At 39.0% G+C, this 22,848-nt stretch overlaps 1 protein-coding gene across 1 annotated transcript in view; it reads left to right on the top strand.

Moving 5' to 3' along the window:
- Positions 1-724: 724 nt before the first annotated feature.
- The window catches only part of rpl34 (ribosomal protein L34), a 37,460-nt gene continuing 15,336 nt past the window's right edge, over positions 725-22,848 (top strand). The window contains exons 1-3 of the mRNA XM_081359827.1: positions 725-1,185; positions 1,588-1,658; positions 1,779-1,878. Coding sequence (XP_081215953.1) covers positions 1,594-1,658; positions 1,779-1,878 — 165 coding nt within the window. The 5' untranslated portion in view covers positions 725-1,185; positions 1,588-1,593. The remainder of the gene's footprint in view (positions 1,186-1,587; positions 1,659-1,778; positions 1,879-22,848) is intronic.

Below are 22,848 nucleotides of genomic sequence, written 5' to 3'. Positions count from 1 at the left end.
TCCACCCATAGGGTGCTTCTCAATTCTTATTTGTGCATCCTCGTTTCCTCTCCTCGCTTCCTTTCCTCGCGTCTCAGCTCCGCCCCCTGTAGGATGCGAGGGAAGGCTGCAAGGAAAAGATGCGAGGACGGAGGAATCGAATGTAACTTTTTTTTATACATTGGAATACTTGATCACTCAAGCGTCACTTCATCGCGTCATCAGCAGCACTCAAAGGATCTGCCCTTATGTTGTTGAAGTTGGTTTATTTAAGAAATTCATAATAAATAATAATAAAGCAAGATACCCTGTTGAAATATGTGAGATGTGTGGTTTATTTAAACTGCAAGTGCAAAGGTAAAGTATACATTAAAATGATTGTGACCGATGTGAAGGGGGAGGAGAATTTAGACGTGCGTCACGTTTAAGTCGATAAAACTCTTCCGCATAGGATCCACCTGTGTATCCTCGCTCATGACTCCTCAGGAAGCCTCCTAACTCCTCGATCCTCGACTCCTCGCGGTGCAATTACTAGAGAATTGAGATGTCCTTCAAGATGGCTGAGCTCGATCGGTTTCCGGGTCATAGGATGGAGGACGGAGGAGAGAGGAGACGAGGAGGGATATGTCCCATTTCTCATTTTTAGATCTCAGAAGGGTGCTCGCGAGCTCCCCCATGTGGTCGATTTGCGCCCTTGATCAGATGCGCACTTTTGCCGAACCCGCGCCATAGACAGGTAAAAGAAATGGACAGAGCGAGCCCATAGGTTTCAACTTTTATATACTGTCTATGGTCCGTAGACGGGCTCTGCATATAGCCATATGTAGGCTATATTACATTTACAATTCTTTGTAAATATATTTTTAAATCAAAACCAAGACGAAAGAAAAAATGCAAGGGGAAATTTAAATATAGATAAAAATCTTCAAAATAAAAATTAATAATAAAAAATACCCTGCACTTTGTAAAGCTCAATTGCCAGGTTTCAGTTAGTTACTTTTTTAATTAATAAATTTGCATTACAATTATTACAAAAATGTGTATACTATTTTATAGAATATTTATTATAATATTTAGAAATAGCATAGACTATTTTAAAAAACTGCTTTTATTTTGCTCTTTGCAAACGTATTGTTTCCGTTGCGGGCAGATTTTGAACTTTCACCCCGCCTCTTGTTCTTCCTCTTCCGCCTGCAGCGATAGAAGGTATGGTGGATTGTCTTTGCGCTTAAAATATGATTCAAATATCCATCGTCATCTGCCGTTTCTGAAGATAAAATATATGATATTTAGAGTTATATGTGTTGTTCACAGTCAAATCGAAGATACACTTGCTATATTAAGTCAATTAATACTCTCAATAACAGATTTTTTTTTCTTGTGATTACTCGGTGAAGTTATCATTCACGTTCCGTACAAACACGAACCCATCAGACTACGATTTTACATTTGATATGGTCTTTACAACATTTCGTTTTACGCATATTTGACAGGTGTCTGTATATGTTTAGCTTACTCTAAATTATGCTTATTCCGCTATTAAGCCTGAACTCCACATAGGCTTTGCCATCTCTTATTCAGACATAAAGATCTTGTAATTTTTTTCAGGTCAATATGGTGCAGCGCCTGACTTACCGCCGTAGGCTTTCCTACAACACTGCTTCAAACAAGACTAGACTGTGAGTGTGATAAATGCATTGATTCAAATAGATCTTCACCGTGTACCGATGTTCCCATAGAATAGAGTGTCTTGTGTAAACATCAAAAGCTGTATTTAATGACTACATCATGTCACTCAGGTCCCGTACTCCAGGTAACCGCATTGTATACCTGTATACCAAGAAGACTGGCAAGGCACCCAAGTCAGCATGTGGAATCTGCCCCGGTAGACTACGTGGTGTAAGTGATGATCTGTGTACAATTTTATGTGTGCATGTACAGTGATGTAAATAATGTTTGAGAATAGAGACCTTTGGATGAACGTCTCTGGGGGAATCTAGAAAAAGAACAGTGTTGATTTTTCAGCTTTTGTTGTATTTTATACAGCTCTGTTGCACAGACATTTTTTTTTTGGGAGTGGGATCTTGAGGTATTAAGCATGGTATAACAATGTTAAAGGAATGTGCTACGTTCACACTGCAGGGCTTAATGCTCAATTCCGATTTTTTGAAAAAATTCGATTTTTTTGCAAGGCCGTTCACATTTCCAATTAAATGCGACCTTTTGTGATCTCCTGTGTGAACGTGAAATGACCCAGAAGTGACCCGCATGCGCAGAAGAGTACTCAACGGTCAACGACGTCACTTGTTGTTTGCGGAAGTAGCTAAACTTTAACCAGAGCCCGTCTCTGCTTTAACTAACTGTGATTCTCTCACACACACACACACACACACGAGCGCACGCAGCGACCGTTACACAAGAGCCAGACAGCAGCCGCTGACCTATCTAATATCAGATTCAGCACAAATAAGTTAACATAACGTATATATAATGGCCGTGGGCTTTTTTTTTTTTTAATTAACGGGCTCGTCGAGGTCGACGCGTTCGGCAGATTTACCTCAGCTCAACGAATATGCAGTCCGTTTTCAAAACCGACGACTACTTCAATGCAGACTTATGACGTTTTTCGCGTATCAATGACCTGCGGGTCGGATACATGCGACCTGGCCGTTCACACTGAAGTCGCATTTCAAAAGATCGGATATGTATCGGATTTGGGACCACATACCCAAGTGGCCTGGGTCGCATTTGAAAAGATCGGATCTGTGTCGTTCAGACTGTCATGAAAAGATCAGATACAGGTCGCATAGGGGCAAAAAAATCGGAATTGGGTCGTTTCAGCCTGCAGTGTGAACGTAGCCTAATATCTTATGGAAGTCAACTAATGTAGAGAAATCAATTTGTACAAAATGGCTGATTCATTCAGGAATGAAACAAATTTGTCTGTCTTTATGAATGGCTCATTGACTCACCCAAATCATTAAATAAAAAAAAGATTAGTTCACGAACAAAACACCACTAAGAAGCGGAGAAGTGCAACAGCTTTGCTTTTAGAACTTTTTCATTGGCGAAAACATCAATATTGACAATGTTATTTCTAAAATGTAATTTAATGCTAAATTGCAGTTTATTTAACTGTTGTATGAAATCAATCATGTTTGCAATCTGCTGATATTCTGAAAAACGACACTCTTGCTCGTGTCATTGTTAAATTATATCATGTCATAAATGTTTTAAAAAACAAGAACTCATACAGGAGCCCCCATATCTTTTTTTGCCCCCATATCTTGTATTAAAACAATGTGATTTTTAATATAAGGATTGACATAATTTATAAAGACTGATAGCAAATGCTGCCATGTTGATGAATCTCAATGATGGTACTAGAAACTTAGATATTGTTAGAAAAAATTGGATGTCAGAATGAAGTCAATGATCAATGAAGAGTAAAACACCAGATCTGGGGACCAAGAATGACACACACACACACAGAAGTGCAGTTCACTCAAAGTCAGCTTTATTGTGCTCGTGCCATCGTTTAGACTAAATAGCAAGTCTAGGGTGTTGGCTGAAACTACGGATGCACTGATATGAACATTTTGGCCGATACTGTTAATCGATAATTCTTTTCATTTGAAAGCCGATAATCGATATTTTTGGCCAATAAATCTAAATTAAAATATTTATATACAACATAAATCAAACATAAAATACAGTATCCTAGTTTGAACCAGTGTAAGACTCTTAAACTTTTGAAATTAATTTTATGCTCCTATGGCCAACTTTCTTTATTAAAAAATGGTAACACTTTATAATGTGGTTTCATTTTGTTAGCATTAGTTAACATGATCCAACAATTAATGAACAATACTTCTACTGCATTTATTAAGGTCAACATTTTCTAAGACATTAAGATCCAAGTTGTATCTGTTAACTTTAGTTAATGCACTGTGAACTAACATGAAAACAAATAGGCTATTTTATTAATTAACATTAACAAAGGCTATTGCTCGCCTGTTAGTTAATGCATTAACAAATGAGACCTTATTGTAAAGTGCTCCAAAAAATCTATTGCCTAAAATTTTTTTTATAAAACACCTAAATAATGCAAACAAGTCATTGGATAACATTGGGCTGCATATAAAGAAACAAAATGCATGTGCCATGGATAAATAAAATGGAATAGCCTCCGCACGGACAATAGAGCTGGTAAGTCCCGCCCCTTCCGCTAACCCCAAGTGGACCTCTAGGTTGAAAAATCGTCAATGCAAGTGAATGTGAGAAAATAATTATTTTCTGGTCCCGTTTGAATTTTGCCATGAATGTGAACACATGTTGTCTGTGAATTTTTTTTATATAACTTTTCGTGTAAAGAATGCTACAATTTAGTGGGTAGAAGTTTGATACGGTTAGACTTTGTGTGAGAGCACTTTGTGGACTACAACTCTTCGCTGCTTTCGACGCGTTTGAAACGTCAACACCACTAGCACACGGACACTAGCTCACGGATCCCGCTAAACATGGCTATGTCTTTGGTGCACTTCACCGCCTTCTTTCAGGGAGAGGACAAAATCGTTGAGGTTGGCGAAAACCACGGGTAAGTCAACTTTATGGGGTGACGTCACATAGGCGACATGTAGTCTTTCTCGTTATGTCTTTTCCACAACTGCTAGCCGAAGAATCATACCATATACTGTCAAACTCGTAACATGAAAAGTTATATAAAAAATTCACAGACAACATATGTTCACATTCATGGTACAATTCAAACGGGACCAGAAAATAATTATTTTCTCCCATTCACTTGCATTGACGATTTTTCAACCTAGAGGTCCAGCGGGGTTAGCGGATGGGCGGGACTTACCAGCTCTATAAGGACATTATTTTAATCAAACCAGGATGAAAATTTGATGAAAATAATACAAGAACAAAATATTGTTGTTATTAACGCATCAATGTATATATTTTTTTTAATTAAACATTTTTAATATTACAGTAATATTAAACATATTTAATATTAGGCTTACTGTTTCAAATTACATCATTGCTGTGTGCGCTGAAGCCGAAGAGAACAAACGTTAAACTGAATCGCTTTGCTAGAAGGCTAATCAGCTCAACGGTTGTTGAAGAATGAAACTAAACCCAAATATAGCTGCAAGCAGCAATTACCGGGGCCAAGCGCAAGTAGATGACAGGATATGCCAACATGGCTGAAGGTGTCAGACCAACTGCAACAATGAGCAATTAAAGACATTTAAAGAGGATTTTAGACGAAATGGCTGAAAAATCATAGAAACAGTCAATAAAAATGATTTAATGCATTATCACTTTCGACCAATAGGTGGCGCAGTTACAAAACTGATGTGATATGGTCAGAGTGAAGTGACAATGACACATACAAAGTTTGGTGTCAATATTTCAAGGGATTGCAGAGATAAAGCCTGAATAGTATTCATTTCTATTCTATTCTATTCATTCTATTAGCATCATGCCTCAACTTTGCTGCTGCGCTATACGAAAACGGTTTGGTCTATCCACACGAAATCCATAACTTTTAGTCGGCACGGTCTGGAGATGATACGATTCGATTTTGGTGAAAATCGGACAAACGGTCTAGGAGGAGTTCGAAAAAGTAGGTTTTGAATGAAAATCAAGATGGCGGACAGGAAGTTTGGCCAAATAAGGTAAACTTGGTATCTATGTTCTCGGCTTGACCCAAGGAATCTATTAAGACCAGTGGCATTTCAGTAGCCAGATTTATTCAAAAGTTATTAGCCTTTTTGGAAATGTTGTTATAAGTTTTGACCACTAGGTGGCGCTGTTTCGAAATATTTTGAATACCTTTAGGGGATGGTGCTGATGGCACATTCTGAGTTTTGTAATATTACACTAATGCATTTGTTTAGTATAGCATTTTATTTCACAAAACTGTATTGAAGTCAATGGGAATTTCATGATTTGTTCTATTATAGCGCCACCAAGAGGCTCAGTCCCACAATTTTTTTTATGTGTCCTCAGAGTGAGCCCATACATATGTGTGTCGATTTTGGTGAAAATATCTCAATTCGCTTAAGAGTTATAGACATTAATATGAAAAAACACGTAAAAAATGACTGACACATGACTTTGATTGGAATTTACTACCCCTAAACATCAATATTTTCGCATTTGGGCATTGGCGTGTAGCTATCGACCTATGTTTCCAAACTTCTGACGGTGGTTTCGTCTCGATCGGACAAACGGTTTCGAAGATATAGCCAAATGTTTTTTAAGCGCTAAATCACAACGCTACACAAACCATAAGGCGAAACCTAGCATATTTGGTATCGTTGGACTCGGCAAGGATTCAGGAGTCTAATGAGATGAGTTTGGTGAAAATAAGTCGACAACACCCAAAGTTATAAGCATTTGAAAAAAAAGTTTCACCACTAGGTGGCGCTGTTTCGAAACTTCTCACGCTCCTTCAGGACATCGTGCTGATGACCCATACCGAGTTTCGTAACAATCCGTTCATGCGTTCTTAAAATACAGCATTTTAGCACAAAATTCAAAATGGCCGACAGTCAAAATGGCCGATATGGTAAAATTTGATATCAGTCGAATCGGCATGTTGCCCTGAATCTAACGAGACCAATTTTATGATTTTTGGACAAATTGTTCAGAAGTTATAAGCAAAAATAGCCATTTTTCATATCTCCGGACCAGTAGGTGGCGCTGCGACGAAACGCAGCATGTTGCCTCAGGTCATGCTTGGGATTACATGTACCAAGTTTGGTCTGAATACGATAAACTGTTGCGGAGATACAGCCTTACGACTGTTTTTGCAAGCACTACGTAAAATTTGTTTGTGCGTTTATCGAAAACGGTTTGACGAATCAATTTGAATTCCATAACTTTTTGTCAGCACTGCCTGAAGATGATCTGGTTCAATTTTTGTGCAAATCGGACAAACCGTCTAGGACGAGTTCGAAAAAGTAGGTTTCTCGAATGATTCAAAATGGCGGCCCTATTTTACTACGGAAAATGAAGTCATAGGATGCAATCGAATCGGCATAAGCTCAGGAATCAGAGGAAAAAATAATTTTGTTTATTGGCCTTACATTTCAAAAGTTATTAGCAAAATAAAAGTGAAACTTTGGACAGTTGGTGGCGCTAGAGGGAATGACTTAGAAACACCAAAATTGGTGTATTTAATGTTGGGACTGTCCTCTATCAGAATGTCAAACCAAAACAACTTTCCCGCAATCGGTACTATGGGCTGCCATAGACGCCAAGTCGGAAGAAAAAAAAGAAGAATAATAATAATAAGAACGGGAACAGATACAATAGGTGCCTCCGCACCTTCGGTGCTTGGCCCCTAATAATAGGAACGGGAACAGATACAATAGGTGCCTACGCACCTTCGGTGCTTGGCCCCTAATAAGAACGGGAACAGATACAATAGGTGCCTCCGCACCTTCGGTGCTTGGCCCCTAATAAATATAGCTGCAAGCAGCAATTACCGGGGCCAAGCAGAATAAGACGACATGACATGCCAACATGTCTGAAAGTGTCAGACCAACTGCGACAATGAGCAATTAAAGATTTTAAAGAGGATTTTAGGCAAAATGGCTGAAAAATCATAGAAACAATAATTAAAAATATGATTTTAAGGATTATCACTTTCGACCAATAGGTGGCGCAGTTACAAAACTGATGTGATGTGGTCAGAGTGAAGTGACAATGACACATACAAAGTTTGGTGTTAATATGTCAAGGCATTGCAGAGATAAAGCCTGAATAGTGCTATTAGCATCATGCCTCAACTTTGCTGCTGCGCTATACGAAAACGGTATCGTCTATCGACACGAAATCCATAACTTTTAGTCGGCACGGTCTGGAGATGATATGATTCGATTTTGGTGAAAATCGGACAAACGGTCTAGGAGGAGTTTGAAAAAGTAGGTTTTGACTGAAAATCAAGATGGCGGACAGGAAGTTCGGCCAAATAAGGAAAACTTGGTATCTATGTTCTCGGCTTGACCCAAGGACTCTATTAAGACCAGTGGCATTTCAATAGCCAGATTTATTCAAAAGTTATTAGCCTTTTTGTAAATTTTGTTATAACTTTTGACCACTTGGTGACGCTGTTTTGAAATATTTTGAGTACCTTCAGGGGATGGTGCTGAAGTCGAATTCTGAGTTTCGTAATATTACACCAATGCATTTGTTTAGTATAGCATTTTATTTCACAAAACTGTATTGAAATCAATGGGAATTTCATGTTTTGTTCTATTATAGCGCCACCAAGAGGCTCAGTCCCACCATTTTTTTTATGTGTCATCAGAGTGTGCCCATACATATATATGTCGATTTTGGTGCAAAAATCTCAATTTGCTTCGGAGTTATAGACATTTATATGAAAAAACACGTAAAAAATGACTGACACATGACTTTGATTGAATATTACTACCCCTAAACATCCATATTTTCGCATTTGGGCTTTGACATTTAGTTAACAAGCTATGATTCCAAACTTCTGACGGTGGTTTCGTCTCGATCGGACAAACGGTTTCGAAGATATAGCCTAATGTTTTTTAAGCGCTAAATCACAACGCTACACAAACCATAAGGCGAAACCTAGAATGTTTGGTATCGTTGGACTCGGCAACGATTCAGGAGTCTAATGAGATGAGTTTCGTGAAAATAAGTCTATTACTCCCAAAGTTATAAGCATTTGAAAAAAAAAATTCACCACTAGGTGGCGCTGTTTCGAAACTTCTCACACTCCTTCAGGACATCGTGTTGATGACCCATACCAAGTTTCGTAACAATCCGTTCATGCGTTGTTAAAATACAGCATTTTAGCACAAAATTCAAAATGGCCGATATGGCAAAATTGGATATCAGTCGACTCGGCATGTCGCCCTGAATCTATCAAGACCAATTTTATGATTTTTGGACAAACTGTTCAGAAGTTATAAGCAAAAATAGCCATTTTTCATATCTCCGGACCAGTAGGTGGCGCTGCGCCGAAACGCAGCATGTAGCCTCAGGTCATGCTTGTGAGTACATGTACCAAGTTTGGTCTGAATACGAAAAACCGTTGCGGAGATACAGCCTTACGACTGTTTTTGCTAGCGCTACGTAAAATGTATTCGTGCGTTTATCGAAAACACTACCTGAAGATGATCTGGTTCAATTTTCGTGCAAATCGGACAAACCGTCTAGGACGAGTTTGAAAAAGTAGCTTTTTTGAAAATTCAAGATGGCGGCCATATTTTTATGACGGAAAATGACGTCATAGGGTGCAATCGAATCGTCATGAGCTCAGAAATCAGAGGAAAAAAGAATTTTGTTGATTGGCCTTACGGTTCAAAAGTTATTAGCAAAGTAAAAGTGACACTTTGGACAGGTGGTGGCGCTAGAGGGAATGACTTAGAAACACCAAAATTGGTGTATTTAATGTTGGGACTGTCCTCTATCAGAATGTCAAACCAAAACAACTTTCCCGCAATCGGTTCTATGGGCTGCCATAGACTCCAAGAGCGGAATAATAATAATAATAAATATAGCTGCAAGCAGCAATTACCGGGGCCAAGCAGAATAAGACAAGACATGCCGACATGTCTGAAAGTGTCAGATCAACTGCAACAATGAGCAATTAAAGACATTTAAAGAGGATTTTAGGCAAAATGGCTTAAAAATCATAGAAACAATAATTAAAAATATGATTTAATGGATTATCACTTTCGACCAATAGGTGGCGCAGTTACAAAACTGATGTGATGTGGTCAGAGTGAAGTGACAATGACACATACAAAGTTTGGTGTCAATATGTCAAGGCATTGCAGAGATAAAGCCTGAATAATGCTTTTAGCATCATGCCTCAAATTTGCTGCTGCACTATACGAAAACGGTTTCGTCAATCGACACGAAATCCATAACTTTCAGTCGGCACAGTCTGGAGATGATATGATTCGATTTTGGTGAAATTCGGACAAACGGTGTAGGAGTTCGAAAAAGTAGGTTTTGAATGAAAATAGCATTTTATTTCACAAAACTGTATTGAAGTCAATGGGAATTTCATGTTTTGTTCTATTATAGCGCCACCAAGAGGCTCAGTCCCACAATTTTTTTTACGTGGCCTCAGAGTGAGCCCATACATATGTGTGTCAGTTTTGGTGAAAATATCTCAATTCGCTTGAGTTATAGGCATTTATATGAAAAAAACACGTAAAAAATGACTGACACGTGACTTTGTTTGGAATTTACTACCCCTAAACATCAATATTTTTGCATTTGGGCATTGGCGTATAGCTATCGACCTATGTTTCCAAACTTCTGACGGAGGTTTCGTCTTGATCGGACTATCGGTTTCGAAGATATAGCCAAATGTTTTTTAAGTGCTAAATCACAACGCTACACAAACCGTAAGGCGAAACCTAGCATGTTTGGTATCGTGGGACTCGGCAACGATTCAGGACTGTAATGAGATGAGTCTCGTGAAAATAAGTCGACCACACCCAAAGTTATAAGCATTTGGGAAAAAAAATTCACCACTAGGTGGCGCTGTTTCTAAAGTTCTCAGGTTCCTTCAGGACATCGTGATGATGACCAATACCAAGTTTCGTAACAATTCGTTCATGCGTTCATAAAATACAGCATTTTAGCACAAAATTCAAAATGGCTGACAGTCAAAATGGCCGATATGGTCAAATTGGATATCAGTCGAATCGGCATGTTGCCTTGAATCTAACGAGACCAATTTTATGATTTTTGGACAAACTGTTCAAAAGCTATAAGCAAAAATAGCCATTTTCCATATCTCCGGACCAGTAGGTGGCGCTGCGCCGAAACACAGCATGTAGCCTCAGGTCATGCCTGTGATGACATGTACCAAGTTTGGTCTGAATACGATAAACCGTTGCGGAGATAGAGCCCTACGACTGTTTTTGCAGGCGCTACGTAAAATTAGTTCGAGCGTTTTTCGAAAACGGTTTAACGAATCAATTTGAATTCCATAACTTTTGGTCAGCACTGCCTGAAGATGATCTGGTTCAATTTTCGTGCAAATCGGACAAACCATCTAGGACGAGTTCGAAAAAGTAGCTTTTAAGGACAATTCAAAATGGCGGCCATATTGTTATGACGAAAATGACGGCATAGGGTGCAATCGAATTGGCATGAGATCAGGAATAAGAGAAAAAAAGAATTTTGTTGATTGGACTTACGGTTCAAAAGTTATTAGCAAAATAAAAGTGAAATTTTGGACAGGTGGTGGCGCTAGAGGGAATGACTTAGACACACCAAAATTGGTGGATTTGATGTTGGGACTGTCCTCTATCAGAATGTCAAACCATTACAACTTTCCCGCAATCGGTTCTATGGGCTGCCATAGACTCCCAGTCGGAAGAAACGGAAGAATAATAATAATAATAGGAACGGGAACAGATACAATAGGTGCCTACGCACCTTCGGTGCTTGGCCCCTAAATATAGCTGCAAGCAGCAATTATCGGGGCCAAGCGCAAGCAGATGACAGGATATGCCAACATGGCTGAAGGTGTCAGACCAACTGCAACAATGAGCAATTAAAGACATTTAGAGAGGATTTTAGGCGAAATGGCTGAAAAATCATATAAAAAGTAATTTAGAATGATTTAATGGATTATCACTTTCGACCAATAGGTGGAGCAGTTACAAAACTGATGTGATGTGGTCAGAGTGAAGTGACAATGACACATACAAAGTTTGGTGTCAATATTTCAAGGGATTTCAGAGATAAAGCCTGAATAGTGCTTTTGGCATCATGCCTCAACTTTGCTGCTGCGCTATACGAAAACGGTTTCGTCTATCGACACGAAATCCATAACTTTTAGTCGGCACAGTCTGGAGATGATACGATTCGATTTTGGTGAAAATCGGACAAACGGTCTAGGAGGAGTTCGAAAAAGTAGGTTTTGAATGAAAATCAAGATGGCGGACAGGAAGTTTGGCCAAATAAGGAAAACTTGGTATCTATGTTTTCGGCTTGACCCAGGGAATCTATTAAGACCAGTGGGATTTCAATAGCCAGATTTATTCAAAAGTTATTAGCCTTTTTGGAAATTTTGTTATAACTTTTGACCACTAGGTGGCGCTGTCTCGAAATATTTTGGGTACCTTCAGGGGATGGAGCTGATGGCACATTCTGAGTTTCGTAATATTACACCAATGCATTTGTTTAGTATAGCATTTTATTTCACAAAACTGTATTGAAGTCAATGGGAATTTCATGTTTTGTTCTGTTATAGCGCCACCAAGAGGCTCAGTCACACCATTTTTTTTGTGTCCTCAGAGTGAGCCCATACATGTGTGTCAATTTTGGTGAAGATATCTCAATTCGCTTCGGAGTTATAGACATTTATATGAAAAAACACGTAATAAATGACTGACACATGACTTTGATTGGAATTTACTACCCCTAAACATCAATATTTTTGCATTTGGGCATTAGCGATTAGCTATCGACCTATGTTTCCAAACTTCTGAAGGTGGTTTCGTCTCGATCGGACAAGCGGTTTCAAAGATATAGCCAAATGTTTTTTAAGCGCTAAATCACAACGCTACACAAACCATAAGGCAAAACCTAACATGTTTGGTATCGTTGGACTCGGCAACGATTCAGGAGTCTAAAAAGATGAGTTTCGTGAAAACAAGTCGACCACATCCAAAGTTATAAGCATTTGGAAGCATTTGGGAAAAAAATTCACCACTAGGTGGCACTGTTTCGAAACTTCTCAGGCTCCTTCAGGGCATCGTGCTGATGATCCATTCCGAGTTTTGTAACCATACGTTCATGCATTCCTAAAATACAGCATTTTAGCACAAAATTCAAAATGGCCGACAGCCAAAATGGCTGATTGGGGAAAAATGGATATCAGTCGACTCAGCATGATGCCCTGAATCTAAAGAGACCACTTTTATGATTTTTGGACAAACGGTTCAGAAGTTATAAGCAAAAAGAGCCATTTTTCATATCTCCGGACCAGTAGGTGGCGCTGCATCGAAACGCAGCATGTTGCCTCAGGTCATGCTTGTGATGATAAGTACCAAGTTTGGTCTGAATATGATAAAGTGTTGAGGAGATACAGACTTGTGTCTGTTTTCGCAAGCGCTACATAAAATTTGTTTGCATGGTATTCGAGAACGGTTCGACGAATCAACACGAATTCCATAACTTTTTGTAGGCATGGTCTGAAGATGATCTGATTCAATTTACGTGAAAATTGGAGCAACGGCCTAGGAGGAGTTCGAAAAAGTAGGTTTTTCGGAAAATTCAAAATGGCGGAAAAATTATTATGACGAAAAATGACGTCATATAGTGCAATCGAATCGCCATGAGCTCAGGAATCAGACGAAAAAATAATTTTGTTTCTAGCCCTTGTGGTTCAAAAGTTATTAGCATAAACATGAGTGAAACTTTGGACAGTTGGTGGCGCTAGAGGGAATGATTTAGACACACCAAAATTGGTGTATTTAATGTTGGGACAGTCCTCTATCAGAATGTCAAACCATTACAACTTTCCCGCAATCGGTTCTATGGGCTGCCATAGACTCCCAGTCGGAACAATGAAGAATAATAATCTTCATTTATATAGCGCTTTTAACAATGTAGATTGTCTCAAAGCAGCTTTACAGAGATAAGCGTATAATTTAAGGTAACAGAGATTGTTTCGGCTTTACAGCAGAGTTAAGTTATTTCCATCTAAAGTTAGTTTTAATTGATTTGGTTCCGTCGCAATGATCATTTGTTATTAAATTAGGGGCCGCTAAGACGACACCATTCTCTCTACACAGACTTTAAACGCGAACCTGTGAGAAACGCTGATGGCGGTCACATGCGCATTTAGAATGGGTTCTATAGTTATGTGCGTTAGAATATACGCAGGTTTGGAATTCCCTACAAGCCAAGCCTAAACAAAATACTTGTCTTTCCTTATAAATTTTGATAAGGAATTTTATTTTATTTGTTGCTTTGGGGTAGGACCGCAAGACGAATTTTCCCGACAACGCCTTATCTGTAGAGTGGTAGTGGGATCCTCCATAGGGAGAGACTAGTTGGCACTTCAGCACTGCGTTGTCATCGGTCCAGGTGAAGGTCCTTCGTCAGATCTGGATACGGCCTGGATCCGGCAGGCTGCAGGAAAAACCTTGGGATAAACACAGACACTAAAATTAGCGTAGATGCCATTCTTCTCATGATGTAACGAGTACATCAGGATTTTTGGGAAGTGTTCCCGGTTCCGGCTGACCTAATCTATGCAGCATAACATTAAATTATAGAAGTCTATAATGTATTATGTGAAAGCTAGGTCAAAGAGATGTGTCTTTAATCTGGCTTTGAACTGACAGAGTGTGTCTGCTTCCCGGACAATGGTAGGAAGACTGTTCCAGAGTTTTGGTGCTAAATAGGAAAAGGATCTACCGCCAGCAGTGGATTTTGATATTCTAGGTATAATCAACTGGCCGGAATTTTGAGATCGTAATAGACGTGACGGACTATAATGCGTTAAGAGCTCGCTCAAGTACTGCGGAGCTAAACCATTCAGTGCTTTGTAAGTAATCAGCAATATTTTAAAATTTATGCGATGTTTAATAGGGAGCCAGTGCAGTTTTGACAGAACTGGGCTAATATGGTCATACTTCCTGGTTCTGGTAAGAACTCGAGCTGCTGCGTTTTGGACCAGCTGTAGTTTGTTTATTAAGCGTGCAGGGCAACCACCCAGTAGAGCATTACAATAATCTAGCCTTGAGGTCATGAACGCATGAACTAATTGTTCCGCATTTGTCAATGAGAGCATATGACGTAATTTAGATATATTTTTAAGATGGAAAAATGCAGTTTTACAGATACTAGACACGTGACTTTCAAATGAAAGATTGGTATCAAAGAGCACACCCAGGTTCCTAACCAACGACGAAGACTTAACAGAGCAGCCATCAAGTGTTAGACAGTATTCTAGATTATTACGTGAGGAAGTTTTTTGTCCAATAATTAGAAACTCTGTTTTTTCAGAATTTAGAAGTAGGAAATTACAAGTCATCCAATTTTTTATATCCGCTATGCATTCCGTTAATTTTGTGAATTGATAAGTTTCGTTAGGTTTTGAAGAAATATAGAGCTGAGTATCGTCAGCATAACAGTGAAAGCTAATTCCATGTTTCCTAATGATATCTCCTAATGGTAGCATGTACAGAGTGAACAGCAGCGGTCCTAATACTGAGCCTTGTGGTACGCCATACTTAACCTGTGATCGATGAGACATCTCATCATTTACTGCTACAAACTGATAACGGTCAGATAAGTATGATTTAAACCATGCTAGTGCATTTCCTGTAATGCCAACATAATGTTCTAATCTATTTAAAAGAACGTTGTGGTCGATGGTGTCAAATGCAGCGCTAAGATCGAGTAACACTAATAGAGAGATACAACCACGATCGGATGATAAGAGCAAATCATTTGTGACTCTAACGAGAGCTGTTTCGGTACTATGGTACGGTCTAAATCCGGACTGGAAATCCTCGCAGATATAATTTCTTTCAAGAAAGGAACACAGTTGTGAGGATACTGCCTTTTCTAATATCTTTGACAGAAAAGGTAGATTCGAGATCGGCCTGTAATTGACTAATTCTGAAGGATCAAGTTGCGTTTTTTTAACAAGCGGTTTAATCAAAGCCAGCTTAAAGTTTTTTGGTACGTATCCTAGAGACAAAGACGAATTAATGATATTAAGAAGAGGATCTATGACCTCTGGAAGTATTTCTTTCAGTAGCTTAGTCGGTATAGGGTCTAACATACATGTTGTAGATTTAGATGATTTAATGAGTTTAGTAAATTCTTCCTCTCCTATAGCAACGAATGAATCAAATTTTTCCTCAGGGAGACTACAATGCACTGCCTGATGCGATACTGTAGTAGACGGTTGCATAGTTATAATTTTGTCCCTGATATTATCAATCTTATAAGTGAAGAAGTTCATAAAGTCATTACTGCTGTGTTGCTTGGAAACTTCGGTGCTTGAAGCTTTATTTTTCGTTAGTTTAGCCACGTTTCAAATAAATACCTAGGATTATGTTTATTTTCTTCTAATAGGGTTGAAAAATAAGCAGATCTAGCAGCTTTTAAAGCCTCTCTGTAAGTAATTGAGCTCTCTTTCCATGAAATGCGAAATACCTCTAGTTTTGTTTTCTTCCTGTTGCGCTCCATTTTTCTGGCTGCTCTCTTAAGGGCCCGAGTGTGCTCGTTGTACCACGGCGTTGGACTATTTTCTTTAATCTTCTTTAAGCGCAACGGAGCAACTGTGTCTAAAGTGCTGGAAAAGAGAGAGTTAAACGTTTCTGTTGTAATATCTAGTTCTTCTAAGCTATCTGAGATGCTGAGATGATGAAACTGATTAGGAAGATTATTAATAAAGCAATCTTTAGTAGCAGAAGTGATAGGTCTCACATATTTGAAACACGGAGTCGGCTTTGCAGCCTTGGCTAAATGCAAATTACACAAGACTAGATAATGATCTGAGATGTCATCGCTCTGCTGCAGAATTTCAATGGCATCCACATCTATTCCGCGTGATAATATTAGATCTAGAGTATGATTACGACGATGAGTAGGTCCTGACACGTGTTGTCTAACTCCAATTGAATTTACAATGTCTTTAAATGCCAATCCCAATGCATCTTTTTCATTATCGATGTGTATATTAAAATCACCAACAATTAGTACTTTATCTGCAATAATAATAAATATAGCTGCAAGCAGCAATTACCGGGGCCAAGCAGAATCAGACGACAAGACATGCCAACAAGTCTGAAAGTGTCAGACCAACTGCAACAATGAGCAATTAAAGACATTTAAAGACGATTTTAGGCAAAATGGCTGAAAAATCATAGAAACAATAATTAAAAATATGATTTAATGGATTATCAATTTCGACCAATAGGTGGCGCAGTTACAAAACTGATGTGATGTGGTCAGAGTGAAGTGACAATGACACATACCAAGTTTGGTGTCAATATGTCAAGGCATTGCAGAGATAAAGCCTGAATAATGCTTTTAGCATCATGCCTCAAATTTGCTGCTGCGCTATACGAAAACGGTTTCGTCAATCGACACGAAATCCATAACTTTCAGTCGGCACAGTCTGGAGATGATATGATTCGATTTTGGTGAAAATCGGACAAACGGTGTAGGAGGAGTTCGAAAAAGTAGGTTTTGAATGAAAATAGCATTTTATTTCACAAAACTGTATTGAAGTCAATGGGAATTTCATGTTTTGTTCTATTATAGCGCCACCAAGAGGCTCAGTCCCACATTTTTTTTTACGTGTCCTCAGAGTGAGCCCATACATATGTGTGTCAGTTTTGGTGAACATATCTCAATTCGCTTCAGAGTTATAGGCATTTATATGAAAAAACACGTAAAAAATGACTGACACATGACTTTGTTTGGAATTTACTACCCCTAAACATCAATATTTTCGCATTTGGGCATTGGCGTATAGCTATCGACCTATGTTTCCAAACTTCTGACGGTGGTTTTGTCTCGATCGGACAAGCGGTTTCGAAGATATAGCCAAATGTTTTTTAAGCGCTAAATCACAACGCTACACAAACCGTAAGGCGAAACCTAGCATGTTTGGTATCATAGGACTCGGCAACGATTCAGGAGTCTAAAAAGATGAGTTTCGTGAAAATAAGTCGACCACACCCAAAGTTATAAGCATTTGAAAAAAAAAATTCACCACTAGGTGGCGCTGTTTTGAAACTTCTCACGCTCCTTCAGGACATCGGGCTGATGACCCATACCAAGTTCCATAACAATCCGTTCATGCGTTCTTAAAATATAGCATTTTAGCACAAAATTCAAAATGGCCGACAGCCAAAATGGCCGATATGGTAATATTGGATATCAGTCGACTCGGCATGTTACCCTGAATCTAACAAGACCAATTTTATGATTTTTGGACAAACTGTTCAGAAGTTATAAGCAAAAATAGCCATTTTTCATATCTCCGGACCAGTAGGTGGCGCTGCGCCGAAACACAGCATGTAGCCTCAGGTCATGCTTGTGATGACATGTACCAATTTTGGTCTGAATCCGATAAAGCGTTGCGGAGATACGGCCTTACATCTGTTTTCGCAAGCGCCACGTAAAATTTATTCGTGGGTTTATCGAAAACTGTTAAGCGAATCAACTTGAATTCCATAACTTTTTGTCAGCATGGTCTGTAGATGATCTGGTTCAATTTTCGTGCAAATCGGACAAACCGTCTAGGACGAGTTCGAAAAAGTAGCTTTTTAGATAAATTAAAAATGGCGGCCATATTGTTATGACGGAAATGACGTCATATGGTGCAATCGAATCGTCATGAGCTCAGGAATCAGAGGAAAAAAGAATTTTGTTTCTAGCCCTAGTGGTTCAAAAGTTATTAGCATAAACATGAGTGCAACTTTGGACAGTTGGTGGCGCTAGAGGGAAAGACTTAGACACACCAAAATTGGTATATTTAATGTTGAGACTGTCCTCTATTAGAATGTCAAATCATTACAACTTTCCCGCGATCGGTTCTATGGGCTGCCATAGACTCCCAGTCGGAAGAAGGAAGAATAATAATAATAAATATAGCTGCAAGCAGCCATTACCGGGGCCAAGCAGAATAAGACGACAAGACATGCCAACATGTCTGAAAGTGTCAGACCAACTGCAACAATGAGCAATAAAGACATTTAAAGAGGATTTTAGGCAAAATGCCTGAAAAATCATAGAAACAATAATTAAAAATATGATTTGATGGATTATCACTTTCGACCAATAGGTGGCGCAGTTACAAAACTGATGTGATGTGGTCAGAATGAAGTTACAATGACACATACAAAGTTTGGTGTCAATATTTCAAGGCATTGCAGAGATAAAGCCTTAATTAGTGCTATTAGCATCATGTCTCAACTTTGCTGCTGCGCTATACGAAAACGGTTTCGTCTATCGACACGAAATCCATAACTTTTAGTCGGCACAGTCTGGAGATGATACGATTCGATTTTGGTGAAAATCGGACAAACGGTCTAGGAGGAGTTCGAAAAAGTAGGTTTTGAATGAAAATCAAGATGGCGGACAAGAAGTTTGACCAAATAAGGAAAATTTGGTATATATGTTCTCGGCTTGATCCAAGGAATCTATTAAGACCAGTGGTATTTACATAGGCCGATGTATTCAAAAGTTATTAGCAGTTTTGGAAATGCTATTATAACTTTTGACCACTAGGTGACGCTGTCTCTAAATATTTTGGGTACCTTCAGGGGATGGTGCTGATGGCACATTCTGAGTTTCGTAATATTACACCAATGCATTTGTTAAGTATAGCATTTTATTTCACAAAACTGCATTGAAGTCAATGGGAATTTCATGTTTTGTTCTATTATAGCGCCACCAAGAGGCTCAGTCCCACCATTTTTTTTATGTGTCCTCAGAGTGAGCCCATACATATATGTGTCGATTTTGGTGCAAAAATCTCAATTTGCTTTGGAGTTATAGACATTTATATGAAAAAACACGTAAAAAATGACTGACACATGACTTTGATTGAATATTACTACCCCTAAACATCAATATTTTCGCATTTGGGCATTGGCGTATAGCTATCGACCTATGTTTCCAAACTTCTGACGGTGGTTTCGTCTCGATCGGACAAACGGTTTCGAAGATATAGCCTAATGTTTTTGAAGCGCTAAATCACAACGCTACACAAACCGTAAGGCGAAACCTAGCATGTTTGGTATCGTTGGACTCGGCAACGATTCAGGAGTCTAAGGAGATGAGTTTCGTGAAAATACGTCGACCACACCCAAAGTTATAAGCATTTGAAAAAAAAAATTCACCACTAGGTGGCGCTGTTTCGAAACTTCTCACACTTCTTCAAGACATCGTGCTGATGACCCATACCAAGATTTGTAACAATCCGTTCATGCGTTGTTAAAATACAGCATTTTAGCACAAAATTCAAAATGGCCGACAGCCAAAATGACCGATATGGTCAAATTGGATATCAGTCGACTCGGCATGTTGCCCTGAATCTAACGAGACCAATTGTATGATTTTTGGACAAACTGTTCAGAAGTTATAAGCAAAAATAGCCATTTTTCATATCTCCGGACCAGTAGGTGGCGCTGCGCCGAAACACAGCATGTAGCCTCAGGTCATGCTTGTGAGTACATGTACCAAGTTTGGTCTGAATACGATAAACCGTTGCGGAGATACGGCCTTACGACTGTTTTTGCTAGCGCTACGTAAAATGTATTTGTGCGTTTATCGAAAACGGTTTGACGAATCCATTTGAATTCCATAACTTTTTGTCAGCACTACCTGAAGATGATCTGGTTCAATTTTCGTGCAAATCGGACAAACCGTCTAGGACGAGTTCGAAAAAGTAGCTTTTTTTGAAAATTCAAGATGGCGGCCATATTTTTATGACGGAAAATGACGTCATAGGGTGCAATCGAATCGTCATGAGCTCAGAAATCAGAGGAAAAAAGAATTTTGTTGATTGGCCTTACGGTTCAAAAGTTATTAGCAAAGTAAAAGTGACACTTTGGACAGGTGGTGGCGCTAGAGGGAATGACTTAGAAACACCAAAATTGGTGTATTTAATGTTGGGACGGTCCTCTATCAGAATGTCAAACCAAAACAACTTTCCCGCAATCGGTTCTATGGGCTGCCATAGACTCCAAGAGCGGAATAATAATAATAATAAATATAGCTGCAAGCAGCAATTACCGGGGCCAAGCAGAATAAGACAAGACATGCCGACATGTCTGAAAGTGTCAGACCAACTGCAACAATGAGCAATTAAAGACATTTAAAGAGGATTTTAGGCAAAATGCCTGAAAAATCATAGAAACAGTAAATAAAAATATGATTTAATGGATTATCACTTTTGACCAATAGGTGGCGCAGTTACAAAACTGATGTGATGTGGTCAGAGTGAAGTGACAATGACACATACAAAGTTTGGTGTCAATATGACAAAGCATTGCAGAGATAAAGCCTGAATAATGCTTTTAGCATCATGCCTCAACTTTGCTGCTGCGCTATACGAAAACGGTTTCGTCAATCGACACAAAATCCATAGCTTTTAGTCGGCACAGTCTGGAGATGATATGATTCGATTTTGGTGAAAATCGGACAAACGGTGTGGGAGGAGTTCGAAAAAGTAGATTGTGAATGAAAATAGCATTTTATTTCACAAAACTGTATTGAAGTCAATGGGAATTTAATGTTTTGTTCTGTTATAGCGCCACCAAGAGGCTAAGTCCCACAATTTTTTTTACGTGTCCTCAGAGTGAGCCCATGCATATGTGTGTCAGTTTTGGTGAAAATATCTCAATTCGCTTTAGAGTTATAGACATTTATATGAAAAAACATGTAAAAAATGACTGACACATGACTTTGTTTGAATTTTACTACCCCTAAACATCAATATTTTCACATTTGGGCATTGGCGTATAGCTATCGACCTATGTTTCCAAACTTCTGACGGAGGTTTCGTCTCGATCGGACAATCGGTTTCGAAGATATAGCCAAATGTTTTTTAAGCGCTAAATCACAACGCTACACAAACCGTAAGGCAAAACCTAGAATGTTTGGTATCGTTGGACTCGGCAAGGTTTCAGGAGACTAATTAGACTAGTCTCGTGAAAATAAGTCGACCACACCCAAAGTTATAAGCGTTTGAAAAAAAAAATTCACCACTAGGTGGCGCTGTTTCGAAACTTCTCAGGCTCATTCAGGGCATTGTGCTGATGACCCATACCACGTTTCGTAACAATCCGTTCATGCGTTCATAAAATACAGAATTTTAGCACAAAATTCAAAATGGCCGACAGCCAAAATGACCGATATGGTAAAATTGGATATCAGTCAACTCGGCATGTCGCCCTGAATCTAACGAGACCAATTTTATGATTTTTGGACAAACTGTTCAGAAGTTATAAGCAAAAATAGCCATTTTTCATATCTCCGGACCAGTAGGTGGCGCTGCGCCGAAACACAGCATGTAGCCTCAGGTCATGCTTGTGAGTACAAGTACCAAGTTTGGTCTGAATACGATAAACCGTTGCGGAGATACGGCCTTACGACTGATTTTGCTAGCGCTACGTAAAATGTATTCGTGCGTTTATCGAAAACGGTTTGACGAATCAATTTGAATTCCATAACTTTTGGTAAGCACTGCCTGAAGATGATCTGGTTCAATTTTCGTGCAAATCGGACAAACCGTCTAGGACGAGTTCGAAAAAGTAGCTTTTAAGATTAAATCAAAATGGCGGCCATATTTTAATGACGAAAAATGACGGCATATGGTGCAATCGAATCGGCATGAGCTCAGGAATCAGAGGGAAAAAGAATTTCGCTGATTGGCCTTACAGTTCAAAAGTTATTAGCAAAATAAAAGTGAAACTTTGGACAGGTGGTGGCGCTAGAGGGAATGACTTAGAAACACAAAAATTGCTGTATTTAATGTTGGGACTGTCCTCTATCAGAATGTCAAACCAAAACAACTTTCCCGCAATCGGTTCTATGGGCTGCCATAGACGCCCAGTCGGAAGAATAATAATAATAAATATAGCTGCAAGCAGCAATTATCGGGGCCAAGCGCAAGCAGACGACAGGATATGCCAACATGGCTGAAGGTGTCAGACCAACTGCAACAATGAGCAATTAAATACATTTAAAGAGGATTTTAGGCGAAATGGCTGAAAAATCATATAAAAAGTCATTCGAAATATGATTTAATGGATTATCACTTTCGACCAATCTGTGGCGCAGTTACAAAACTGATGTGATGTGGTC

The sequence above is a fragment of the Scardinius erythrophthalmus genome (genome assembly GCF_964197995.2).
Source record: "Scardinius erythrophthalmus genome assembly, chromosome: 2".
NCBI classification, from domain to species: Eukaryota; Metazoa; Chordata; class Actinopteri; order Cypriniformes; family Leuciscidae; genus Scardinius; species Scardinius erythrophthalmus.
The sequence above is the reverse complement of the archived record's forward strand: the minus strand, read 5'-3'. Positions and strand labels throughout refer to the sequence as shown.